Below are 27,332 nucleotides of genomic sequence, written 5' to 3'. Positions count from 1 at the left end.
TAGGTAAGAGAGGTAAGTTTAATTTATTATTTGTGAACTTTGATAAGTAGTTAATATTTGAAGAGGTGAGTAATGGTATATATATATGTATGTAAGTTGAGGTAAACATTTTGTGATAATTAAATAAAGTAGTAAATTGTTAAAAGTATGTATTTAATGATTTATTTATAAGTTAATTTGATCATCTTGGATACAATAATTTAAACTAATTTGAAAGTATATGTTAATGAGGAAAGAACTAGGTAGGTAAGAGGATAGAGTTGATCCCTAAAGTAAGAAGGGTATATACTTCCCTCTTGGTTTTAGGCCTATCAAACTATGGGACCCCACTACAAGGTCCAAGTACTCTAATATGGTATAACACCTAGGCATAATGCGAGATGATAAGTGTCCATTAAAGATTGGAGAAGCTTTGGTGAATAGACCAAGGTTCTACTAGCACTTTAGTGAGGCTTTCTTTGCCAATCCCCATATGACCTAGCCCATACATTGGTATGGTGTGACACTTAGGCATGTTGAGGGATGCTAAGAAACCATTGAAAGATTGGAGAATCCTTGACAATGGATCAAGGTTTTACCCAAGATTTAATGAGGTCTCCTTGACCAATCCCCGGGTGACCTAGTCCACACATACACATTGAATTCTTAAGAAATTAAAGAATAGATATCTTAATGGATAAATGAATATTTATAACTAAATTTTGGTGAATACATGAAGACATTAAAAGCCTTATAAGAAGGTACATTAGAGTTATATCAGAGCATGATCTTGCCATCCTGTAGGGTTGAAGAGGATCTAGAAAAATAATTTATATGAAAGACTAATGTAGAAAGTTAATGACTATTAGAAATGATTCAAAATATCCATGATGGTAACCTAAGAATTTGGACTCAAATAAATATATATTTCAACTCAACAATTTTTTTTATCTAATTGTTTGAGGACAAACAATTTGATGAAGGGTGGACTATCATATCCCTATTTTAAGATAGAATTTTAATAATTATTAGATAACACAATGCTATTATATTAATAATGATAATAAAGCTATGTTAAAACTAATACTAAAACATAAAAAATAGGAAATAATTATTATTTCATTCTATATTATCAATAAAATAATATTTAGTACGATATTTTAAATTTAAAAAAAAAAAAACATTACAATAAATAAATAAAAAATTAAATTAAATACAAGAGACAATGTTGTAGAAAGTATGTTAACTTTCTAAATATAATTTAAGAATAAATAATACTGAACACAAATAAGTAAGTAAATAAATCATATAACATATAAATTAACTAAATCTAATGAAAAGTCAAGTGATATTTAACAAATAGACATGATGTAACACCTTGCCAGGGAACCTAAAAGAAATTAACCTAAAGTTTAACTAAGTTTGTTTAAACTTTTTTTTTTGAAAGATAATAAACAACAACATATATAATATAGCGAAAGCAATAACAACAAGAGATAAAATAGTAGAAACAATAACTCACATACATACAAACATCATAAAAAATTTATATCTCTTAAGGTTCTGTGACGTTGAATCACATTTAAGTTTAGTTAATACTAAATCCAATACACAATTTAACCACATCAAAGAATAATCACAACTACAAATCCATTTAAATAAATATATAATTACATAAGCTACCACTTGGCATAACTAGAATGTACGATCATCTATTGTATAAGTCATAGGGTATGAACATCTAAAAGACTATACAACATATATAAAATGCATCATCTCATAAGATCTAAGGTAAATCAAGTATTGTATAATAGGATATAACCATCCAACATAAATATAAGATTAGAAAGAAAGGATCAACTGCACAGGTACATTTAGCAATGACATCAAACAATCAGGTCTTAGTGGTATAAGAAAAATGCACTACCACTTGACCTCATGGAACCTAAATAGCCCACTCCTACCATGCTGGGGAGATAAATTCAAGTCCCATACAAATATCAAAGCATAAGTCAAAACTAACACCTAGGTCAAGGAAACACCTAAAAGAAAACTATCTCAAAGGGTACCAAGACACAAGTATCAACTAATCCCAGAGGAAACACAGAAACATAGGAAATCTACTACGCAAGTGGGCAAGTGTCATTGCATGAGCCAACTCTAAGGTTACCTTGGCAACCTTGCTAGACTCTGACCCCCTAGTGTCTCTATGCGGCATCAGTATCCTTTCGTACAAACAAGACATACTAATGAGTCAACTCTAAGACTACCACCTTGGTAGTCCCTTAGGACTTTGACCCCCTAGTGACCTTATGTGGCACCGATATCTTACTAATTTATTTTAAACCCATTTAATGAAATGTTATCACTTATTAAAACAACCTACAATGGGTTACCCAAGCAACCACTTAGGGCTTTGGCCTCCATTGCAAGCCACTTCCCAACATGGCATACAAATAACCTACCATAAGCTCAGTAAAAGTAGAGTATCTCATACAACCATAGACCATACATCAGTTCTTCAACAAGCAACTGAAAAGTACTGAAATATCACTAATCAAAATCATATATTTCACCAATACAATCATCCTAATAGGATTGATCCAAAGTCAAGTACACAGATACCAACCCATGACATCACCAAGAATAAATCACAATAATCACCTCAGTCCTAAACAAGCAACTAGAAAGAAATCCAAAAATAATTGATCGAAGACTCAAAGGTTATACCAGAAAAGTCATATCATTCACTTTAGTTCTACACAAGAGAAATTGGAAAGCAATAACAACCAACAGATCAAACTCATCATAGAGGACACATGGTGCACCATGGTCAAGTATAAAAGATCATATACAAAATATCATCACATAAAAAAACTCCCCAAGCCTTAATAATAAAACATCCTCATTTGGTAAAAGCACTAAGTCAAACTCAAAACTCCAACACCAGTAAATCACACCTCACATAAAGTGCCAAACAAAGTAACTCTCATAATATCATTAGGTTTTGAGAACACAAAAGTCCAATTTTTACTATAGGTTTCCAAGTTCTCATTTTTCATTTTCAAAACACAAAAGATTAAATAACAACTAGGCTTTCAGTTTTCTTTTCCAAGTATTATTGCTTATAGAGTTTTCAATCTCAATCAAGGTTCATGTTGTCATTTTCTTGAAGTATTATAATTACTAAGGTTTTTCGAATAATAAAATTTTCCTAGTATTACAAATCATTTTCATATATCCGAACCATATAAACACATTCAAGCTTATAAAAGAAAATATTAATTCTACCAATTTTTTTTTTAAATTTCCAATTTACTTTAAAATTATATTTAAATAATGAAGTACTAAATCAAATTTTCAAATCATTAACTTAAAAATTTTAACAATACTTATTAAAATTATTATTGATAATAATTATCAATTATTACCAAAATAATTTTATATTTACTAAACCTTGGAAAAACTTTCCCAAAATGTAAACCTACTAAAAATGGAAACTTTCTTGAAACAAAAATTGCTACAAATGAAATTTTTCCAAAAATGCAAACTTTCCAAAAATAGAGACCTACTAAAAATGGAAAATTTTCAAAAACAGAAACCTATTAAAAATGGAAACCTTCCAAAAATGGAAATCTCTTAAAAATGAAAACTATCCAAAAAATAGAAACTTGCTAAAAATGGAGACTTTCCCAAAACTGAAACTTGCTAAAATTGCATACTTTCTAAAAATAGAAACTAATAGATTTACAACAAGGGTTTCAAATTAAACCATAGACAATACAATATTGGAAATCAATTTATTCTTAAACAAGGGTTTTACATTAAACCACAAATAATACAATAATGGAAATTAATTTCTTCTTAAACAAGGGTTTCAGATTAAATCACAGACAATACAATAACGAAAATCAATTTATTCTTAAATAAACTCATTTCATAAATGAACTACTGCATAAAACTGACGAGATCCTACTTGGATCTAATGCTAAACAATGAACATGCAAAACACGCAAGAATTTTCATTTTCTTTCAAAAACCTCTTTTTGAAAATTGGCTCCTCCAAACCTATGTGTGGAGAAATGAGCTCTGCTTTCCTAATAAAGAGCTTTTCTCCAAATTAGGGCTTCGATTGTGCAATCACATGAAACCCCTTTTCCTTTATTAATTTATTATATTTTAATTTCATGCACAAGCTTTATGCAATTTAATTAAAATAAATAGGCAAGAGCCTACAACACAATGGTAACTTGTGAGCCTCTCATGTGGGAAGTCTTGAGTTTGAATTCGTTTAACACATAAAAATAATTAATCGTAATAAATATACAAACTAATCTAGGCTTCAGTAGTATACTGATAATTTTTTTTATTAAATTAATATTTTCTCTCTTATTAAATCTTGAGACACTTTTAATATAATCTTTATTAATTTAACTAATAATATTATTTAGAGTTTATTAATTAAAATAAAACTCCTAAATAAATTATTATTAAATAAAATAAATATAAATATGCTAAAATTAGAAATTTAATAAAATCTTTTAAATTTAATTATTTTATTTAATTAATTAAATATAATTAAATATTGAATTTTCTTTATAAAATTTTCATTAAATTATCTTTTAATTTGATTTATTTATAAGAGAAAATCATCACAGACCCACAAAACCAAATTCGAAAGCTCAACTAAAAGACAAAGCACAAAGTCAAACTTCAAGGTCAAAATCATGAATTCATGTCACTTGACGAATTCAGATAGTTAAACAACTCAGATACTTGTCCTACTTTCTAGGACAATTGGCTTAGGTTAGGGTTTGAACTCAAGAATTATTTCTCCACTTATACCATGTACGCTCATCCTGGCATTCAGGGAAGTCAAACTTGGTACTTACAATCTGCATAAAATCCACACATGTACATACTCATATATTCTAAACTAAATAGGCAATGGTGGGGAGTGGTACATTGTCTAGATCCTGACTAGTAGGTAACTATGACTCCCTCCCTCAACCACATTAGGAACGCCAATCATAAAGTAAAACAAACAAGTACACCATACACATGCATGTATGAGGTAACCATAGATTTGCATATAAATAATTCATCTACTATCATCATGAGATAACTAAAAATCACTAAATGAACATACATGTATCATCATCAAGTCAATCATAAACGCATGAAATAACTAAGTAACTCAACACATATATCAAATGAATATGAAATACATTTAATCTAATTTGGTAACCAAGTACTGATAATCGTAAATATAAATATAAAATAGGCCTAAAAGAATCCGACCATACAATCAGAAAAGTTAGCTAGGAGTAGGCATTACATATGACTCCTTAAAATTAAGATATAAAAGGGAGGAAAACTTATTTTAGAGAGAAGGAAAAGGAAGAGTATAAGATAGGAGTTCAAAAAGGAAAAATGGAAGAGGAAAGTAATATGAATAAAATAAGGAAGTGACTTTATGAAAAGGTATCAATGATATTGAAAGGATGTGAACCTTTGAAAGGGTCATAATTATGAATAGTTACAAATCTTCAAAAATGTTGTAACTGTAAAGTATTAGGACTTTTCTAAAGGATTTTAGCTATGAAGTGTTGTGGATTTTAAAAGGATTTATACTATGAAAGGTTGTGACTCTTGGAAAAGAAGAAACAAAAAAGTACATTTTATCTTTTCTTTATAATTAGAAAAGGAATTTTTTTAGAAAGTAAATATAGGTTGAGATAATCTAGTAGGAATAATTCATTGAAGGGCCAACTAAGGATAGAGCCACATACCAAGTAAGGAGGAAGATGGAATACACACATAGAAATGCGTGACAGAGTGAGCAAAGAAAGGATATAAATCAATAGAGATTGGAAAACTAGATAACCAACACATGAAAAAGGAGATATGTAAGTGTGGATACTTTTGACTCATGGGCCTTTGGATGTGATTGAAAGTGTCCACGTTAGCAATCACATGCCACGAAATAAACATAGGTAAGAGAGGTAAGTTTAATTTCATTATTTATGAACTTCAATAAGTATTTAATATTTGAAGAGAAGAGTAATGGTATACACACACATGTACATACATACATACATACATACATGTATGTACACACACACACACACACACATGTAAGTTGAGGTATTTTGTGATAATTAAATAAGGTAGTATATTATTAAATGTATTTAATGATTTATTTTAAAATTAATTTGATCATCTTGGATACAATGGTTTAAACTAACTTGAAAGTATATGTTAATGAGGAAATGACTAGGTAGGTAAGATGGTAGAGTTGATCCCTAAAACAAGAAGGGTATAGACTCCCCTCTTGGGTTTAGCCCTGTCAAACTATGGGACCCCACTACAAGGTTTGAGTACTCTAATATGCTATAGCACCTAGGCATAGTGCGAGATGACAAGTGCTAATTAGAGATTGGAGAAGCTTTGGCAAATAGACCAAGGTTCTACCAGTACTTTAGTGAGGTTTTCTTTGCCAATCCACATATGACTTAGCCTATACATTGGTATGATGTGACACTTAGGCATGGTGAGGGATGGTAAGCACCCATTGAAAGATCAGGGAATCCTTGACAAAGGATCAAGGTTCTACCCAGGATTTAATGAGGTTTCCTTGACTAATCCCTTAGTGACCTAGCCCACATATACACATTGAATTCTCAAGAAGTTAAAGAATATATAACTTAATGGATAAAGGAATAATTATTTCTAACTACATTTTGGTGAATACAGGAAAAATTGGGAAGCAACATACTAAGAGGGGGGGATGTGGTGAATAAGGATCTATGAAACTTTTAACTTCTTGAACAAAATAATAGATTCGCTAAGTTCACTTCTAATCCATCTCATAAATTGCATCATATGCCATGTAAACATAAATTGTAAAATTAAAATAGATCTAATTATGCTTTGCATCCATCAACATGAAAATATTTATGTGAACACATAACACAAAGATTTTGGTTACCCAAAAACCCTTCAAGGTAAAATTGGGGTGGGGATGACACCCACAAATCTTCACTATCATTGTAAAAAAGTTTGCTTGTTAGGGCTACAATGTTGATCACTTCTCATGATCTACCATGTGAGGGGTTTGCTCTGTATAAGATCTTTACAAGACTATTAATTCTACCTTGATAAAGGATTAGTACTTATAATGAAGTAAACACTCTATTAGGAGATTTAACTAGGTCTATTATAAACACTCTGTTAAGAGATTTTCCCTGATACACTGGTTATAATGTCTCAGTACATCATTCTTTAGTTAGCACTTGATGCTAGATTACACATCTCTTCTTTCCTTGTCTTAATTGATCTCCTTATTTGATTTGTTCTGTTATGCCCTTCACTTCTAGGTTGCACTATCTAATATTTGTCTCTGATAATAAACTTAGTCTTCCTTTGCTCTTTCCTTGACCTTCATGCGCGTACATAATCATCCTTTTTCATACACTAATTTAGGGCTTAGTCCCTTTTTAAATAGAAAATTGTAAAAGGTTCTAGATCAAAATCAATGATCCATAATTCACCCTTTTGCCACTTAGTCCTGCAATTTTTTTGATCGGTTACTTTTCCTTCTTAAGGATTGATGTCCTACGACAAAATGGGTGATTAGCTCCCTAGCTATCTCTACAATCCATAAATATTGCATAGAAGTCAACCAAAATGATTTACATGAGTGTTTGTACCATTACAAACACATATGCCAAAACTGGTTTACTTGAAAATTAAATATCCTGATGCTTGATCATAACTAACATTCATGTCGTCCCTCAACTTCTATATGCTTGGTAGATACTAACTCACTCAACATAAACTATGCTCTCATTACTCAACTTCCCTATCTTTTACTCAACATATATTGTTATTTTGTGAAAGAAATCGATTCAGTCAAACTGTCCGTCATATAAAGAAATGATGAAAAAATACATCGACTAAGTGGAAAGGAATGCAAATTGCAAAAATAGAATGAGTATAAGCAATGAAACCGCGATAAGCATACAATGCCTCCATGGGAAGCAGAGCAGGAAACAGGGGGAAAAACAATTCCCAAAACAATGAAAATTCAATTAGGGCACCTAACATCACAAATGCTTGCCTCAAAACACATGACTGCATAGGGTGGTTATGCTATTTTAATGGGCTGCAAGTTGATTTTAGTGGAGTCTTGAATGATTTTAGAAGGTCTTGAATTATTTTAGTAAGATCCCTTTCTAACACTAAAGTTATAAATGTGAGCGACCTCACAATCTGTTCATTTTATTACTAGTACTTGCACCTTTGAGGGGTACAAGGGTTACGCCAATATTGAAATATATATCAAAGGATTATATTGAGACATATTGTTGGATCTAGATCCCTCTCTATTTCTATATCCATGTGTCTCTTTTTGACTTTTAATTTCTCTATATATATCCCTATCCCTACCTTTGTATATTTCTTACATACAGACATAGGCACTCATTTCTCCTTCCCTAGGCCAACATATTGACAAGCTCTAGGAGGTTATAGGGAATGCTAAAGAAGTGAAAAATCTCATGCATAAGATTCCATTGGTCGAAGCAAAACAAAGGGTTATGGATAAAGATATTAGTAGCATTCAGGGGAAGGTGTCCAAACTGGAAACTAGGCTGGGTAATATGGATAAACTGGTCAAACAACTGGTGGATAATGTGACTATTCTCTTGAAGAGGAATGAGCCTGATAAGGGCCAAGATTCCCCTTCGGGGGCTAATACTCAGGGACCAAGTAAACGTACTCGTGCTCACTCTAAGAAGAATGAGGAAATCAGTAAGAAGGACGAGGTGAAGGCTGCTACTGAAAACATGCAAACTCTAGTGGATTAGGCTGTTGACTTGATAAAAACTTCTTAGCTGGTCGGTTGCTATTCCTTTGCTGTACTTTTGTTGTTTTTTCCAACTCTGTCTTATGTGACCTCTGGAATATTTTTGTTGGAGGTCTGTCTCATGTTGTTTTTGGATACTTTTCTCTGTTGTTCTTTTGTCATGCTTTTCTCTAAACTTTTGTTGATGTAAAGGTTTCAGGTCCTTTAAAACTTGTTGTTACTTAATCAAAACTCATTTCTCCCTCCCTATTTCCATCTTTCCCATCTCTTGACCTTTATCCTCTCTACTTCTATACTTTATTTTGTCTATTTCTCTTTAACTCATCGATCTATCACCCCATAATCTTTATCGTTATCTCTTCATCCCCCCATCCTCTCTACTCTTCCTCACTTTGATATTTGATTTTGATACATTTATCTACTCTCTCTCTTTATATCTTTCTTACATACACACCTTTACATACACACATCCTCTTCCCCATCCCTACCTTTATATCTTCCTTACATACACACAAACACTCATTTCTCTCTACCTATTTCCATCTTTCCCATCTCTTGACCTTTACCCTCTCTACTTCTATACTTTATTTTGTCTATTTCTCTTTGATTTATCTATCTATCACCTCATAATCTTTGTCATTCTATCTCTTCAATATACCCATCCCGTCTCTCCTCTTCCCTACTTTGATATTTTATTTTAATCCTTTTATCTACACTCTCTTTTGCTCTCCCTATTTTTATCTCTATCAAGTTTTTCACATCTATATCTTCTTTCTCTTATGTTTTTTGCTCACTATCCCTCCTGTTCCAACTTCTCTTTACTTATCTCTACCTCTTTCTCTCAATTTTATTATATCATTTTAACTATTTACCTCCTCCTATCCATATATCTTTCCTTTTTGATGTCCATCTCTCTCTGTCTCTCTGTCTCTCTCTTTGTACCTTTCTCTTTATCTCTCTCTATCTATTATACTCCTCTATCTTTCTAGCCCCCTTTCTCCTTATTGATCTCTTTATTTCACATTCCATGTAAAGATTTTATTGTATAAAGTGAAAGAGATCAATTCAATCAAAGCCTCATTGATGTATAAAGAAATGATGAAAAATACATTAATCTGCAAGTAGGAATGAGTAGGATCAATGTTTACAACAAAATGGAAAAGAAGAATTTAAGTAGAGGCACCACTTGAAATGATTTTGCATATCACAATGTTCTCTTTATTTTGTGAAAGAAATCGATTTCGTCAAACCGCCCGTCAAATAAAGAAATGATGAAAAAATACATTGACTAAGTGGAAAGGAGTGCAAATTGCAAAAAAGGAATTAGTATACGTAATAAAACAAGAAGTGCACAACGCCTCCATGAGAAGCAAGTAGGAAACAAGGGGAAAAAATAATTCCCAAAACAATGAAAATTCAAACATATTAGGGCACCTAATAACAAGTGCTTGCCCCAAAACAGATGATTGCATAGGGTGGTTATGCTATTTTAATGGGGTGCAAGTTGATTTGAGTGGAGTCTTGAACGATTTTAGAAGGTGTTGAATTATTTTAGTGAGACCCCTTTCTAACACTAAAGTTATAAATGTGAGCGACCTCACAATCTATTCATTTTATTATTATAATATGTTTTTAACATTTTGTAATCAAAGAATTTATATTTTGTAGACTATTTGATAAACTATTTATAACACAAAAGAAATCATATTTTAGATGACAATATGAAATGACCAAATTTTAAGCTTCCTTACTTAGGAAACTCTAGAAGAAATTTAAATATTATTAAAAAACTAAAAAATATTTCTTGAACTAACAAGTGACATACTAAGACAAACCCCCAAAAAAAAATTTTAAAAATCAAATTTTAAATTTTATAAATATACAAAGTTAGTTCCCCTACCAATCCATTTCCATTGCATAGCAAATACGATTGCTGCCTTACGAAGGCTCAAATGTAAAGAGAATTCCATGGAAGTGCAAATATCCTCATTACAGTTTCTAGCCGGCTCTGTAACCTCTTACGTTTTCAACGACCAAATGCTGGTAAGCTGCTGTATTGAAGCCATTAAAATACTGAAAGAAGGAGAGAGAAACGGAACTAAGGACTCCTGTAAGAGTGAAAACTCGGCTGTAGGCCGAAAACATGGATGTGGTGAGTGGTATGAAATACGAGGAAAGATGGAAAGAGTCTCTCAACAATACAGAGAATGGGAGAGATCTTTTCCCTAGCCTCCAATATAACAAATTTATGACGCTTTTACTACATCTATGGCAACAAGTACAAAATTACTTAGCAAAGGAAAAATGGTGAAATCGTTTGGCTGTAGACATGCTGCATTTCATTATCGAGAACATTTCAGCACGAATACCGAAATCGCAGAAAACCGGGATTATTACTTCAGTAATTCTCAAGACTGGAACAATCTGAAGGAAGCGTTGCATGCCATTGATAAACAGGCAGATTACATTTGCCTGCTGCAGGATTGTAAAGCTAAGAAGGCACTTGCAGAGGGCAAATTTATCCATGCCCACATAACAGAGACCGGATTAAAGCCGGACAAAGTATTAGAAAACACGCTTTTGAACATGTATGCCAAATGTGGGAGTGTTACAGACGCACGCAGAGTTTTTGATGGGATTTTAGAAAAAGATGGGGTGTCATGGAACGTGATGATTTCGTGCTATGCAAAATACGGTCCTTACAGAGAGGCTCTGGAATTGTTTCACGAAATGAAAAGAAAGGGTATTCAACCCTCTGCCTTTGTATTTGCTAGTGTTCTTCCTGCTTTTGCGAAATCGGGTTGCGTACAGCGCTGCAAGGAGATTCATCAAGAGATTTTTCAGAGAGGGCTGCAGTCTGATCTGTTTGTGAGCAATACCCTGCTAGATATGCATGTGAAAACTGGGAATATGCAAGATGCACGCGATGTGTTTGACAAAATACCTCAGCAGAGTTTGATATCATGGAATGTCATGATTTCTGGGTATGCAAAGAGCGGACGGATTGAGGACGCCGTGGATCTTTTTAGGAGGATGCCTCAGCGTGATGTGGTCTCCTGGACTGCCATGATTGTGGGATGTACACAGAATGGCTATGGAGAAGAAGCGCTTGAGATCTATGGATTAATGCGGCTTGCAGGTGTTCGTCCAAACTCTAAGACTTTCAGTAGCCTTGCATCTGCATGTGCTGACTTATCAGCTCTGCAATATGGGAAGGAAATCCATGCAGAAATAATGAGCAGCGGATCATGGCGATCAGTTCCTGTGTGCAATGCTCTTGTTGACATGTATGCCAAATGTGGAAGCATAGATGCGGCACGCAGAGCGTTTGATAAAGTGGCTAAAGATGTTGTTTCATGGAATACAATCATATCAGGATATCTGCACAACGGGCATGTTGAGGAGGCGGAGAAGCTCTTTCAGAGAATGCCTGATCGGAATGCTGTGTCCTGGACTGCCATGATAGCAGGCTATGCACAGAACGGGTATGGGGAAGAATCACTAAAACTTTTTCAGCAAATGCGAAGCACAGGGGTAAAACCAAATGCAAAAACTTTTGCTAGTGTTCTTCCTGCATGTGCCAGCCTTGTGGATCAGGAGAAAGGCAGGGAGATTCATGAAGAAATCAAGGAAGGAGGATTTCAATCTGATGTTTTTGTGGGGAATGCTCTTGTGGATATGTACGCAAAATGTGGCAGCATGGGAAATGCTCGTGATGTTTTTGATCGATTGCATGAACCAAGCATGATCTCGTGGACTGCAATAGTCGCAGGATATGCACAAAATGGAGAGGGCGAAGAAGCCATTGAAATTTTTCGGCGAATGCAAGTTGAAGGCGCGAGGGCGAACTCCACAACCTTTGCCAGTATTCTCCCAGCATGCGCTAACCTGTGTGCTCTGGAAAAGGGAAGACAAATCCATGGAATAATTATTAGAAGCCGATGTCATTCTAATGTTTTTGTGGGGACGGCGCTTATTGACATGTATGCAAAATGTGGCAGACTGCAAGATGCACGCAAGATTTTTGACAATATGTCTGAGCAGAATGTGGTCTCTTGGAATGCAGTTGTTGCTGGGTACGCTATTAATGGCTTTGGCATGGAGGCCATAAAACTGTTTGAACAAATACAAGCTAAGAGAATTAATCCAAATCAAGTTACCTTTCTTGGGGTATTGTCTGCATGTTGCCATTCAGGCTTGCTGGAGGAGGGCCTGTATTACTTTGATCTAATGAACCGATGCTATCATGTTGAACCATCAATGGAGCATTACGGCTGCATGGTTGACCTTCTTGGCCGAGCAGGGTTCCTTGATGAGGCATGTGTCTTCATCTTCAAAATGCCAATGAAACCCAAGCCTAGTGTGTGGGGATCCCTTCTTGGTGCCTGTAGAATCCATAAACATTTAGAATTGGGTGAACATGTGGCAAATTATCTTTTTGAGTCGGATTCTACAGATGCTGCAAACTACGTGCAGCTCTCTAACATCTATGCCGCTGTTGGCAGATGGGAGGATATTCAGCATATAAGGAAAATGATGAACGATAAGAGGCTTGAAAAGAAGCCTGGATGTAGTTGGATTGAAGTAGACAAACATGTACATATTTTTGTTGCAGGAGACAATTCACGTTTGTAGTTGCAAACAGAGAAGATGGCACGGTATGAACATGAAGTGTGGTTTATGTTGAACAGAAGCAGAAAGAAGATGTTTGCCACTGCAGGGATTGATTGGCAGCTATATTTGGACTTTTGAATGCTTTTTTCTGAAAAAGCTAATTTCGTATCAAGAGTGTGGTGATCGATGATTGCCAGGCTGCCAACAAGTTAATCTCAAATTTTGCAGGCGGATAAAGTATTCTTAGTTCTGTCAAGCTTTTTCGTCATTTTCAACGCAGGAAATGTTCTTGTGGGATTAAATTGGTGATGCTTCGTGCTGGGTTTGCCACGATTCATTGTCGATGGATGGTTTGCTTGTAATATTCTTTATAGCATTTAAAGATGTACTATATGCGTCTTTCATGATTTGAAGACAAACTGTGCTAAGTCGTTTAACCCTCTTCAGGAACCATGCATATCGTCTTTTCAAGTCATCCAAGAATTTATTTATACATAGACAAGGTAAACAGGAAGGAACCCTGCATATTGCCTTTTCAAGTCATCCAAGAATTCATACATTGACAAGGTGGACAGAAAATAAATTGTTTCTGATCTTCGAAACGGAACGTTGTGAATTATAGGAAAACACCTTCCGTTTGCATAGCATGTGGTTAAAGTACCTCTTAGGCAGATTGCACACTTTTATTGAAATGAAGCGGGTTCTATTAAGGACATTCCAACATCTTTGACTAATTTGACTACTGATTAAGGAGGAGGCTTTGACATAGAAAAAATCAACATTTTTTAGATTATTCTTTTAATAGTGTTCTTTTAGTTTCAATATTTTTCTACTGATATACACATTGATTATAAATTAATGAAATGGGTCTGTTATTTCTGAGCTTAATTTGGGTTTCCAATATGGTATCAGAACTAAATGAAATGGGTCTGTTATTTCTGAGCTTAATTTGGGTTTCCAATATGGTATCAGAACTAATGGTAGATGGACTAAGAGATGGAGAGAACAAGAATATGATAGAGTATATACAAGAGTAATGTGAGGAAATATCTGCTACTGCTGAAAGTGTTCATAAGTATGATTGGAAGTTACTTGAAGTGATTGCTCGAAAGAAGAATAAAAATGGAGTGTTGTCGATGAAGAGGGTTGCCACTACTCCAGATCACTCCCAATCAAAGTGAAAAATAAGGTGCTCCCAGAAATCATGGTACAGTAGCTGCGGAAGATTTCAAAGCTGCTGAGACAAAGGCTTCATAAAAAGTCAGAGACAAAAGTATCAACTAAAGAATGGGAGGCGGCTCGGAGAAGATTTTAGAGCTTGCTGTTTTTAATGCTGAAGATCACTGCAACTGATATCTGTCATTCAAGATTAAAGGGAAATCATTAGTTATTATTTTATCTCAAATAGTCCATTTCCCTTGTTTTATTCCCCAGTTTTTTTCTCTGGCCCTGCCCAGCTTATTTGTGGAAATCGTTTGAAAGATGTTTCTTAAGAATTTCATGTTTTAATTGTATTAAATTATTGAAATAATATTTTTGTCAAATTTATTTAAGGGTTTGCGGTATGCCAAAACTACTTATTTAGATGAAAAATCTAGAAGTCCGTTGTGGAAGTGCTAGTATTAGTTGGGGAAATCCCAAATGGTTATAGGTGAACAGGATAAAAGCCCAAAGCACAATGACAAGAGGAATAAATTTTTTAAGTGCTAGTGATAAGGGGAACCAAAATTTTATGTTATAAATGGGTACCTAACACGGTTTAATGCCACAACCCATCATATTTAGATCATTAGGGAGATAGTTATAAAAATTAGTATAATTAATTTTAGGAGGATGTTGGACAATAAATTAATTATAACAAAGACATTCCAACAACTTTGACCATGACTAAGAAAGCCTCTTAGAAAAATCAGCATTTTCTAGATTATTCTTCCAATTTCCAACACTTTCCAGAATATTTTTTAGTTTCAAGATTTCTCTATTGATGTCCACATTGATTATAATGAAATGAATCTGTTATCTCTGACAAAACCTCTTAGCTCAGCTTGCACACTTTTGGAAATGCCAAGTGGCTTGAGGTTTATGGATAGCTTTCTGTCCCTAGATACCTCATAAAACTTGAAGTACTCTTACAATTGATAATATTGAAATTCAGAATGGATTCTGCAAAATTCGTGGAACAATGGGTTGTAAAATGTACAGACATATCTTCATCTTTTTCACATGATGAGGTTCTTACCCTTGAATCTTTTCGATCAGGATGGTAAACAGTGTCGAAATATATTCTGTTAATGGATTTGAACCCTTCTCCACTTGCTTGTATCGTTGTAAATAATTGAGGGAGACTAGATGGAGCCATCACAGTTACTTGAACAATAACGGAAATAAATAACTTAATAGCCTCTAATAAATAATGGCGTACATATTCTTTACAGCAGTGCATATCAAACGTGAAGGGGATTTTTCAAAGTAAAATTCATGCAGTATTTATGTACCGACAAGCACTATATCTGAAAACCATTACACGTATTGCAATCCATACGAACCAGCTTTTAGAAATTACGATGTGGAGCAAATCAAAGCAGCTAATTCTTTACAAATTCACCCTGAAAGCCCACCTAAGGACCACAAACATTGTGTTTTATAATTTGGCATGAATTGTTATTCTTCTTGAGGTATAGACGGTTTCCGGGACGAAAGAAACTTAGCAGGGAACAGACATTTAACGAGAATCTAAAACAGTTGAAACCTTACAGCAACAGGTTTCTAGAAATAATCTTTAGCAAAATTTTGATTACCTTGACATTTCGGACCGCAGTTCAGATTAATTAATCCAACGTCACAATGAAGATGCAAGCAAAATTCTATCACAGTTTCTTTGCGGAAGCGATTTCAATTAAACATGGACTTTGGAAGCTGTAAATGACTAGTTAAGATCGTGTTCACACTTGCATCCACTAAGATTTGATTGCGTTTGGAAGAGGTCAATTTCATTTGTCACCACTTGTTTACACCAAGGGCGTGTTGCTGATTTCAATGAAAAGCATTTCATTATTTCACATCACATGATTGAAATAAAAGATGTACAAGCAATTCGGTTAGAATCTTAATGTGGAATCTTTGATTTCAATAAAAAAATCTGTCTAATCAATCAAAACTTACAGAGGCGTTTACTTGAATTGCAAACTGTTGATCTTTATCAAATTATCCTTATAGAGCTTGAGCTACTCTAATTGACCATATAAATCCATTTCAATTTTCAGATGTAAATTTAAACTTTGAATACACACCAAAAACTACAGAAATGTCACGGTGCTCATATAAGCCGTCTGAGATTTTGAATTTTAAAAATGGTTATAGAAAATCAACGAGAATTTCACCCGTATCTTAAAGTTTTTTGTTCAGATTGACATAGTTCAGTCCAGTATTAAAATTTTGAGGCATAACCGTTGCTTGCAAGTCTTTGCGACTGTGATTCCAAAATGTATTTTCCCACGTTCCTAAGGCCTGCAATTGAATCCTAGTCGTCAACATTTGATTTTCACGACATACTTGAACTCGTTGCTACTCCTGATCTTTCCTCGTCAGATGCATCTGAATTGATCGTCTGACGGCCTGACTTTGAAAGGTGCTGTATGCTGCGTACAGTGCAATTACACAATTAAGATTAGCAGGAATTTCGGCAATGGCAGTAAGCTTCCAAAATACATGCAATGGAGAAGATAAAGAAAATCATAGAAAGTATTTCAATATAAAAATTCATAGCAGTTAAGGTTAGCGGAAATTTTGAAATTGCCTTCAATTTCCAAAATGCACGCAATTGAGAAGATCTGGAAAATTTAAAAATAATATTTGAAACAGCGCTTACACTTTAGGCCTTGGAAATCCTAGATGTTTTGATCAAAGAAGTTTTAAGAACTAGATTCTTTTAAATAATGAAAAATAGTTTCAGTATAAACGTTAAAAAATCATTTACCATGTAGTTTTCGTGGACTGTAAGGGAACCAATTGTTTGCAGGCCTCATTTCCATAATTCGTAGTCAAACTCGATTTCTTCCCTGATTCGGGAATCCTGGTAAACACAGGACTTGGAGCGGACATCAAAGACTGTGGTAAAGGCATGAAGCCATCAACCGACTTTGTGGGACAATCCACCCATCCCAAAGTCTCCAAATCTCTTTCCGTTTCTTCTGTTGTCAGCTCGGACTCAAAATCCCCGATATCCACACTGGACCTATGCGGATTAAACATTTCCATATCTTCAAGCCCCTCAAGCAAGGCTTCCTGCATAGAAAAATAAGACTAAGGCGCAATCCTTGAAAGAAAAGGTTAAAAACAGTAAATCCACAATCATTTTCATATCAATCTGCTTTTTGAGACCAGAATTGTGAGAATAAACATACTCTAGTAAGTTTAGCGGTAGAGAATCCGTGCATTTTCAAAACCTGAAAAAATGCAGAGCAGTAGGAAACATATTAGTGTCCCTCTGCCATTTGAAGGGTAAAATAAGTGCAATTGGCAGAGAAATGTTGAAAGGCTGTAAAATCTGATTTAAGAATAGAAATGCGATAGCCACAATGTACCTGGGAAATGTTATATTTGGTCAAGAGGCGGTTGATACGGGGTGAAGGAGGAGGAGGCTGAGGATGTTTGTGGCAGAGCTCATCATAAATCCGCGCATAGATTTCGAGCGAAATCTTTGCATGAGCTGCATTGCAACTCGCTCCCGTTAACTCCACTTTCTTCTTCCCCATTAACACAGCACAAGTCTTTCTTGCTAACAAATGATGTCTCTTGCATCTTATATAAGGGCTCTGTGCTGCTTCAACTTTGTTGTGGACGTTCAAATTCAGGTCGATCTTCCCGCCTTTGAAATCTCCTTTCAATTGACATGATGCTTTGCGAAGGTGCTCCCATGCGTTCGATAGTCTAGCAAGGAAAATAAAATATTAATTCTATTTAGGACCACGTAAAGGTTTATTGAGGAGTCAATATTTCTTAGAAAATCTTAAAATTATTTAGTTGTTAGCATATGTGAATTATGATGGTTAAGTAGTTGTGTTGTTGTCATTTTCATTAAGGTCCAAATCTTACGGACAATGACACCTTCTATTTGTATATATTTTTTAATTAATATTTTTAAAAAAGTAACAAAAATAAAGAATAATTCACTAAATAAGTAGGTGGAAAAGACTAAAAGAAAATTTGTGAAGAAATCATAACTCTTTATTTCAGATTTTAAAGGATACAATACATCCCCGTTACTACATAAATAAATTAGTAGCAATTTCTTTTCAAGATCAATTTACTGAAAATGTTGAAAAAAGAGGGGAGTTCATTATCAAATCGTATAGCAAAAGATCAACTCTTCACAAATAAAAAATAAGAAGATTTGTTGATTGGTAGTCTATCTTTCATCTCATAGATTTTAAACTAATATATTATATTTTCGTAATACCCTTTCAATAAACATTATATAAAAAGAGAATAAAAATCTTATTAACAAGACAAGAACTTGTAGCACAACATAACATCGGGGAGGTCTTGGGTTCGAATATACTCAAGTTTAACACATAATTATAATTAATCTAAGCTTTAGTCCATTACCGATCAAAATAAAAATAAAAATAAATCTAATTAATAAAATAACTATATAGAAATGAAGTATAAAATATAATTCTTTTCAAGTTCTATTTAGTGAGGAGAAGGTTGAGTAAAAGGGAGAGTTCATTATCAAATTGAATAGCAAAAGATAAACTCTTCATAAATTAAAAATAAAAGAGTTTGTTGTTTTATATTTGTATCTTTCATTGAGAGATTTTAAAAGTAATATACTTTATTTTTAATAGTCTTCAAATAAATGTAAAGAGAATAAAGTCCATTTCATATAAATCTAGTTAATTAAAAGAATGCATACAAAATATAAAACGATATCAATTAATATTATAATTAGACTTTACAAGTAAATGTTTAAATTTCAAATTTTTAATAAATGGTATTAAGTATTTAGCTTTTGGAATTATGATAAAGAGTTAAGTATAGATGTTGTGTAGATGCTTACCATCTTATTGATTTCATACTATGCTTATATCTTATCTTTTTCTTCTTATATTTTTCTTCCTCTTTTAAATGACATCTCTTCCCTTTTATATGTTAATTTGAAAGAGTCATATCACTTTCTTACGTATCTCATGATGTTTCATTACATTTAGTTACTTATATTATTCTATATATAATATTATTTATTTACTTATTTATTTTATTTTTATCATCATTTTCCACTAGCACTTGTGCCAAAAAAAGTGCAATGGTTACGCCTATAGTAATTTATAATTTGAATATTACTTATAGTATTTTGGGCAAAGGAGAACACTATTGCATATTAAATTCAATGATGACTGATAATCAAGAACAAAGTAGCTTATCTGTCTTGGGAAAGACAAAATAGTTATGCACTATAAATGCAATAGATACTCTTGGACTTGCACTTCTCTAAGTCATGGTTGCATTTGTCGCACGAATCCACTTGGAAAGAAAATGAGAGATACCATATTGAGAAAGCCTCAACACTGTATCATTGTTTTATTGGAGAAATTTATTTGAGATCAATTTACAATATTGTTTGTGTTGTCCTCAAGTTGCAATGTTTGCTTAATAAGTTCAAGCTCACAAATTTTTTTGGCAGTTTAAACATGAATGATAATGTAAAAGTCATGCTCTTCTCATTGAGGTCTTCATCATTATCCATCTTGTTATTTTGGTATGGCCTTTTCTTCATTTGTTTCAATGGTAGTGTGTGTGCTTAAAATGTTTTTTCTCATTTCAGACACTTCACTAAATATTTAGCATATATGGTGATACCATTGTAGTATGGGTCATTCTTGGCCTTATATTGTCATACATCCCTAACATGGTTTTTTCTCACATAGTAGTCATAATAATGTCCTTTTATATGTAACCTTCAAACCATGAGCATATCTAATTCTTGTATTATTCATGAAAGCACACTTTCAAGTCATGTGCAAACCTTATTGTGTGGTCACTATATTTGTATTGCACTAAAAAAATGTGAGTTACTTGTAGTATTGCATTTAATCTAGCAGTGATCATTTCTTCCATCTAGACCAATCTTTTCAACACAGTTGGTTGTTCTACTGGATCCATGTTGTTCAGTGATGAGAATTGATGCATGTCTTTCTCATTGAAAGTTCTTGTGTAAGTGGGATTGGGATTTGATGTCTATAAATGCATTTATGGGTAACATTCATTGCATATAGTACATATTTGTAAGTTTGTTAATGAGTCTACTCTTTGCCGATATTGGTCTTGGACAATGATTTGATTTGTGTTCCTTTTGTTTGTGGTTGTTTACATGTATCGCATAGTATTACTGATTGTAAGCTTGGCATCCCTATCTATATATGTTTTTAAAGCAATTTTGGGCAATTATTTCATCTCTACATGAGGATTATAGTATTCTTAACTCCTTTTATGATTTTGTTCTCTTTTAATAGCTATTCATTGAAGACTGATCTCTCACTTCTCATTGCCAAAGTTCATCATATGTGTTCCAGAAAAAAGTATTATGCATTATATATACATAAAAAATTTCAGAAGTAAAACTATTTTTTTTCCACAAACATAATAATAAAATTATTATAACCTCAAACACTATTGTTTAGAATTGCATATTAGTCATTTTTACTCAAAGATGAAACAAGTAGTTCATAAAAAAAAAACTTATTATTATTTAAATGACTAAAACGATTCTTGTACTATAAATAAAAAGTATCATATACCTTAAAAATTTAAAATAACACAAAATAATATAATAGAATGAAAAATATGTAGAAGTTGAGAAAAACAACTCCATAGAACACCTGCATGCAAAATAACTTGTCACAAGGAAGAATGAAGCAAAAGGCAAGAAGATGGCTCTAAACATAGGAAGGATCTATATTTTAGACAATGAGATTGGATTAAAAAATTCAAAGGATCAATTGTTATAACAAGACATCAAAACCTTAAAGGTAAACGTTTAATAATTAATATAATTATTTAATGTGAACAATGCATAAAGTAAAATATTAAGAAGGCATAAAAGGTAACTTAAAACAATTAAGTTAAAACCTTTTACTCTAACACCTCCCCTTAAGATGAGTGACAATACAACTACAAACAATGCCTGAAAAATAGAGGAAACTACAATGTAGAAAGAAACATGGATCTAACAACATGGCCTGATGAGGTACTCAATCACAACCAAATATCTATAAAGCGAAGAAATAGAGAAAAACCACACGGGAAAAACTCTACTCCAAAAAAGAGAAGGAAAGAATGCTAAAAACTAGTGAAGGACTACAAAAGCCTCCAAACTAGACAATGTCCCAAAAAATAGGAATAAAAGGATGATCATGAAGAACACCACTAAAGCATGAAGAACACCATCGAAGAATGAAGAAGTTACAAACACTGTCAAAGGATAACTATTGATATGAAGAACCTCCACTAAAATAGAACTTGACCAGGTAGACAATACTATAATATAAATGAGTGCCCTTAAATAACACTACTTAAATTAGGAGGAAAATAAAGGCAAACAAATGAACTCAAATACATATATGACATAAAACACCAAAGCCTAAAGAGCTACTCAATCAAACATGGAAGGTTGCATTCAAAATATGAACGAAAGAAAAGTTACAATATGGTAAGTAATCCATCTCATTGAAATGCATAGGTACCCAACCATTGCATCCACCTAGTACATAGGAATAAAAAATGTATACATAGCTCACTCCAACAAAAAAGGAAGCATAAGAACCAAAAAAAGAACCCTACAATGCAAACATGGGTGAGGTAACAGACAACTGAAAAGGTGACCAATAAGAACTGCATGCAAGGAACCAAGAACAACAAGATGCACAAAAAATACATAATAGTGTCGTGAGGTGATCATGCGCTGGACACAAATCACAAGGGCAATGTTGTGAAAGGAATACTCACTTGAAAAAGAGATGGAAAACAAAGGAAAATATCAACCCCCTATGACACTTAATCAATAGTGCGTGTACAATAAGACACAAGATGTGGTAGATTCTACGAAGATAGATAAAATATGGTACTTTATCTTAGTATTTTTGCAAAAATATGCTTATGAAAGATGTCAACAAAATTTAGAAGAGATAAGAGGATAATTCAATAGAAAGAACAACCCAAGATGAGTCATCTCATGCAACGAAAAAATGATCCATGGACCTAAAGCAACCAAGATATCCATTGAAGTGCAAAAATACAAAAAAGTGAATAGAATATTTCTTGAGCAGAATCTCAAAAAACAACTAGCATCAGTAGAAAGAGGATGGAACAACCTTTCTTACGATATAAAGTTTTCTAAAAATGGACGCTAGATGCTCAAGATATGCCTCTTGGAATGCAAAATAGAGACCTTGACTTTGACAACAAAAAATGCAATAAAAATGCATTAGAAAAGCATCTTTTAAGACACAAGAAAATTATGGGGGACTGTCACATGATATCCATCATAGTTTTGAATGAAGAACCTCATTTGAAAATAGGATGAAAATTAGAATCAATATGCATGAGTTCCCCCAATGACATTAATAATAAAACCACTTCATATTTTAGTACATGAATGAGAGACCTTGTTGGTTGATGCCAAACCTTACACTGATGAAGGGTTCTTCTTTGTTGTCTGCAATATATTCATCACAATACAAAAAGAATAATTTGTAATGTAATTTAGTATTAGGTTCGATCATTAGCACTATGAACAAATAATTGAGTCTGAGATTCAAATACAGCTGAGTTGGTCTTGAGAAGTGACATTCATATTTAACACACAAAAGAATTTCACCACTCTTTTTTCCCTTCAGTTGTAGCTATTGTTGAAAATAAAACATCTGTTTCTCTATAGAATTCTGGAGACATGTGTATGTGGCATAGTGGCAATATTTCATTGATTGGGCCAAAATCATTATATTAGTATCGGTGAGTTGATGCATGCCCAATACAGGAAGTATTCCATGAATGCAACTAAGACTTTTGGGTAAGCAAACTTGCGTAGATATGAATTCTGCAAGTATGCAACATCTACCCAATTTGTGTACAACCATGGTAATGATTATTGGCAACAGCCAAAGGGATAGAGATTCTAAAATATGTCAATCTTTCTTGCTATACAAATACAATATCAAGAATGATTTCAAGAAGTTAAGGAATGTTAAGTTTATTCTAGATATTATTCATTTATTTTCTGCCAGAGATAACTTAATCTTGTTCACTGCAAGCTTCTGTTATTTTGAGTTGTAAACTATATATACTCTTGATTCCAAATGTAATTAATATTCAAACTCAAACCATGTGGGATAACTCTGCTGAGAATAAGAGTTCATCGTGGTTGATGTTTGATGTATCCAGTCAACATTCATCCATCTTGGGAATGATGGTAGTTGAATACTCTGCATGTGTCTATCAGATTGGGTTGGAATGATGTGATCCAAAATGTTTCTATAGAAGGAGGCAGAGGTCCTACAACTTCTCAGTTCAAGCAATAATGTCAAAAATAGATCGGTTGCACTTACATGGACTGAGGAAGGAATATTTAGATAAAACATCATCTTGATAGTAAAAGATTATTGAATACAAATTGAGAAGACACAATGCATTTTTTTTTTTTGATGAGCAAAGAATATTAGTTATGAAGCAAGTGATAGTCAATGAGATAATCAGAAAATTGTAAATGTAACAATTAATCATAAAGAGCAAGAGTATATATGAAATGAATACAACTTATTCATTAGTCATCACAAGTGATAAGTCTATCTTGAAGTAATATGATTTTTCTAAGGAGTCCAATAAAATTAGAATCATATATTAGACCATAAGGAATTCTCCACAAGACTTGTACTGATTGTATATGTGGAATGTGGCCTTACGCTTCACACACACACTTCAACATAGTCTTTATATGAGGATTCATCCCGGAATGAACATTGGATTGTCCATCTGAAAATCATCCAACAAGCCGACCTGTTGCCTTCTATCTAAAGGGATTTTGCTTGTTAATATCCTTAGAGATGAGGCTTAGGCAACTAGACCCTCTAAGAATGAAGGATTTAAAGATGATATGCAACTATTCTATGTGAATATTCAAATTAATCTAAAATGAGATATGCAAACTAATCTAAGAACATATAAAAGAAACTATGCTAAAGATGTATACATATTAGATCTAGATGAGAATTAAGCTAACAATGAAAATCTATGAGAATGTAATAAGCTTAGATGAGTATGCAATTTGGCATCAATTCGATGCAAATTCTAGTTCATCCTCTGAAAATGAAGAGATGAGGGTCTCTTAAATAGACTTACCTGAAAACCTCCGACGTTTGAGATCGATTTCAATCAACGGTCAGGATTGAAGATGAAGTTCAGTCATAAAAGAAGATTCCCAAATCAAAGGGAGTTAACTGGCTTAGATCTGAGTGTAAAAGTCAGTCAACTCAGATAGACTTTAGTGTTAGAGTAAGTGATTTGAGTCATTTCTAATTTGATTAGTAGTGAACTAGGAATTTCCCTTTTTTGAATTGAAGAGAGATTTTGGAGAGATATTTAATTTAATAAAATGAGACATGCTCTCAGAAATACCTTTTCTATTTAATTAAATAATTCTATTTAATTAATTAGAGATACTTTTCTATTTAATTAAATAAATTCATTTAATTAATTAGGAATGACTTCCTATTTAATTAAATAACTTTGCTTAATTAATTAGAAATAGCTTTCCATTTAATTAAATAATTTTGTTTAATTAATTAAAAATAGGCGTATTTATTAAATTAAATTAATTTAATTCCTTAGTACATTAGCCTTAGGACATAATTTAATTTAATTAAAGTGTAAATACTTTAAATTAAATTAAATTGTAATTAGTAGGTTTAATGCGACTAATATGAATTAGTACTTTAGGAATTAAATAAAGAGTATGATGAATGCAGATTTAGGTTTTCTACATTTGACAATTAAGTCAAGTAGCGAGTAGCAGAATAAGAATTGTCTAGTGACATAGGACTTTAGAATCGATCAGAAATAGACCAAAATTGGTGATCGTGGTAATAAGCCAATTTTGGGGTATTACATTTTGCCCCTCTTTGAATGAATGTGAAAACATCACGTTCAATTCAAAGAAAATCAGAAAGCATGATGTGCAGATGAGATTGGTTTCGAAGTTGATGATACGAAGACCAATTGATAAGCTTTTAAGGCCTATCTCTAGAACAGAGCTTAATCCCAAGGAATCCAAGCAGAATGCCTAGATACCTAAAACTGATAAGCATTTAAAAGGTTTCTTCAGAATGAAGTTTGAACTTTAAGGATCCAGATAGAACACCTAGATACCCGAGATTGATAAGCATTTAGAAGATTATCTTTAGAATGGAGCTTAACCTTCAAGGATCTAGATAGAACACCTAGATACCTAAGATTGATAACATTTAGAAGATTATCTCTAGAACGAAGCTTAACCTTCAAGGATCCAGATAGAACACCTAGATACCCAAGATTGATAGCATTTAGAAGATTATCTCCAGAATGGAGCTTAACCTTCAAGGATCCAGATAGAACACCTAGATACCTGAGACTGATAGCATTTAGAAGAATATCTCCATAACGGAGCTTAACCTTCAAGGATCCAGATAGAACACCTAGATACCCGAGATTGATAAAGGATAACAAGGTCCAATCATGAGTCATAGAATCATCCCCAGAACAAGGCTTGATCCTTAGGAGTCAGGATTTAGACTGTCCCAATACCTGTCCATTGAACTCTGAGAAGAGCTGTTATAAGGTTGATCAATTTGATGAAAAGATAAGATAGATGGAAAAGGTGCTAGATAAGAGGGATCAAGATGCCCTGAGTGATGAGATGCCCCAAGTGATAAGGACATAAGATGGGAACCAGATGCCCCAAGCAATGAGATTGAGATTGAGTTTCATTTAGTTCAATGATGTAATCATCTTGTCCCCTCGGGAGCAAAATCAAAAGATGACACACCAGAAATATGATGTAGGCAGCATAAAGAGATATTGGAGAAATTCAAGATTCAGTAGAATATGGAAGAGATCAGAATGAGCATAAGATGATTCAGAGTCAGTTTAGCGTGCTTCTAAGGTCAAGAAGATCAAGTTTGACCATTAGTTGACTAGAATTAAGCAAAGTTGACTTGCGTTGAAGATTTTCAAAATGAGTTTTGAAAAAATGAAGAATGTAGAATTGAAGAATTTCAAGAATCGCAAAGTATCAGAAAGATGTGAGCTGCATAAGTGTTCGATCATGTCTATCTCCAAAATTTTAAAACACATTTTTGAGGCATTTAGGTGTGTCAAATTTTGAATTCGATCCCGAAAATGGATCCAGAACGGTCCAATTAGCTAGGGGGTGATTTTTGCGCAAATCCGAGCACTTTCAAAAATTAGGTCCACCCCTATTTAAGGGTCTGAGGTGTCATTTTCAAACTCATTTGTGCTTTTTTCTTCTAGTGATTTTGAGCTCTGAGAGAGACATGGTAGTTAATGTGAGATATCATCGATTCGAGCGCTCCAGACATTACAATCGGCCAACAGACTACGGACCACCGGTGAGTCGTCGATTCCTTACCTTTGTACTTTTGCTTTCATGCATTTCTAGGTCATTTATTACATTTATTAGCATTTTTTTAGGAGGTCCAATCGGTCTTCGTGTGAAGCCGATCGTCTTTTGTGCAAAGATCTTCTTTCTTTGCGCGAAGAAACAGGGTGCGCTGTTTCTTCACGCACAGTAGGGAGGATCTTCGCGTGGGAGGCTCTCATC

General features: G+C 33.4%; 2 protein-coding genes across 2 annotated transcripts; one reads left to right on the top strand and one right to left on the bottom strand.

Annotated features, from left to right (window-relative positions):
* The first annotated feature begins 10,779 nt into the window (after nucleotides 1–10,779).
* LOC149551992 (pentatricopeptide repeat-containing protein At2g33680-like) lies at nucleotides 10,780–14,185 on the top strand. Its single transcript, XM_089787481.1, has one exon. The coding sequence runs from the start codon at nucleotides 11,117–11,119 to the stop codon at nucleotides 13,481–13,483; it is 2,367 nt and encodes a 788-aa protein (XP_089643607.1). The 5' UTR covers nucleotides 10,780–11,116; the 3' UTR covers nucleotides 13,484–14,185.
* A 2,510-nt stretch (nucleotides 14,186–16,695) lies between these two features.
* Nucleotides 16,696–18,238, bottom strand: LOC149551991 (uncharacterized). The gene is made up of 4 exons (XM_089787480.1): nucleotides 18,046–18,238; nucleotides 17,866–17,907; nucleotides 17,439–17,746; nucleotides 16,696–17,100 (listed from the first exon to the last, which is right to left on the bottom strand). Exons 1-4 carry the CDS (start codon nucleotides 18,214–18,216, stop codon nucleotides 17,004–17,006), a joined length of 618 nt encoding a protein of 205 aa, XP_089643606.1. The 5' UTR covers nucleotides 18,217–18,238; the 3' UTR covers nucleotides 16,696–17,003.
* Nucleotides 18,239–27,332: the final 9,094 nt, after the last annotated feature.

Source organism: Cupressus sempervirens, chromosome 6 (genome assembly GCF_028749045.1).
Source record: "Cupressus sempervirens isolate cs-2001-9-10 chromosome 6, ASM2874904v1, whole genome shotgun sequence".
NCBI classification, from domain to species: domain Eukaryota; kingdom Viridiplantae; phylum Streptophyta; class Pinopsida; order Cupressales; family Cupressaceae; genus Cupressus; species Cupressus sempervirens.
Note: the sequence above shows the minus strand (reverse complement) of the source record. Positions and strands in the feature narration are given on the sequence as shown.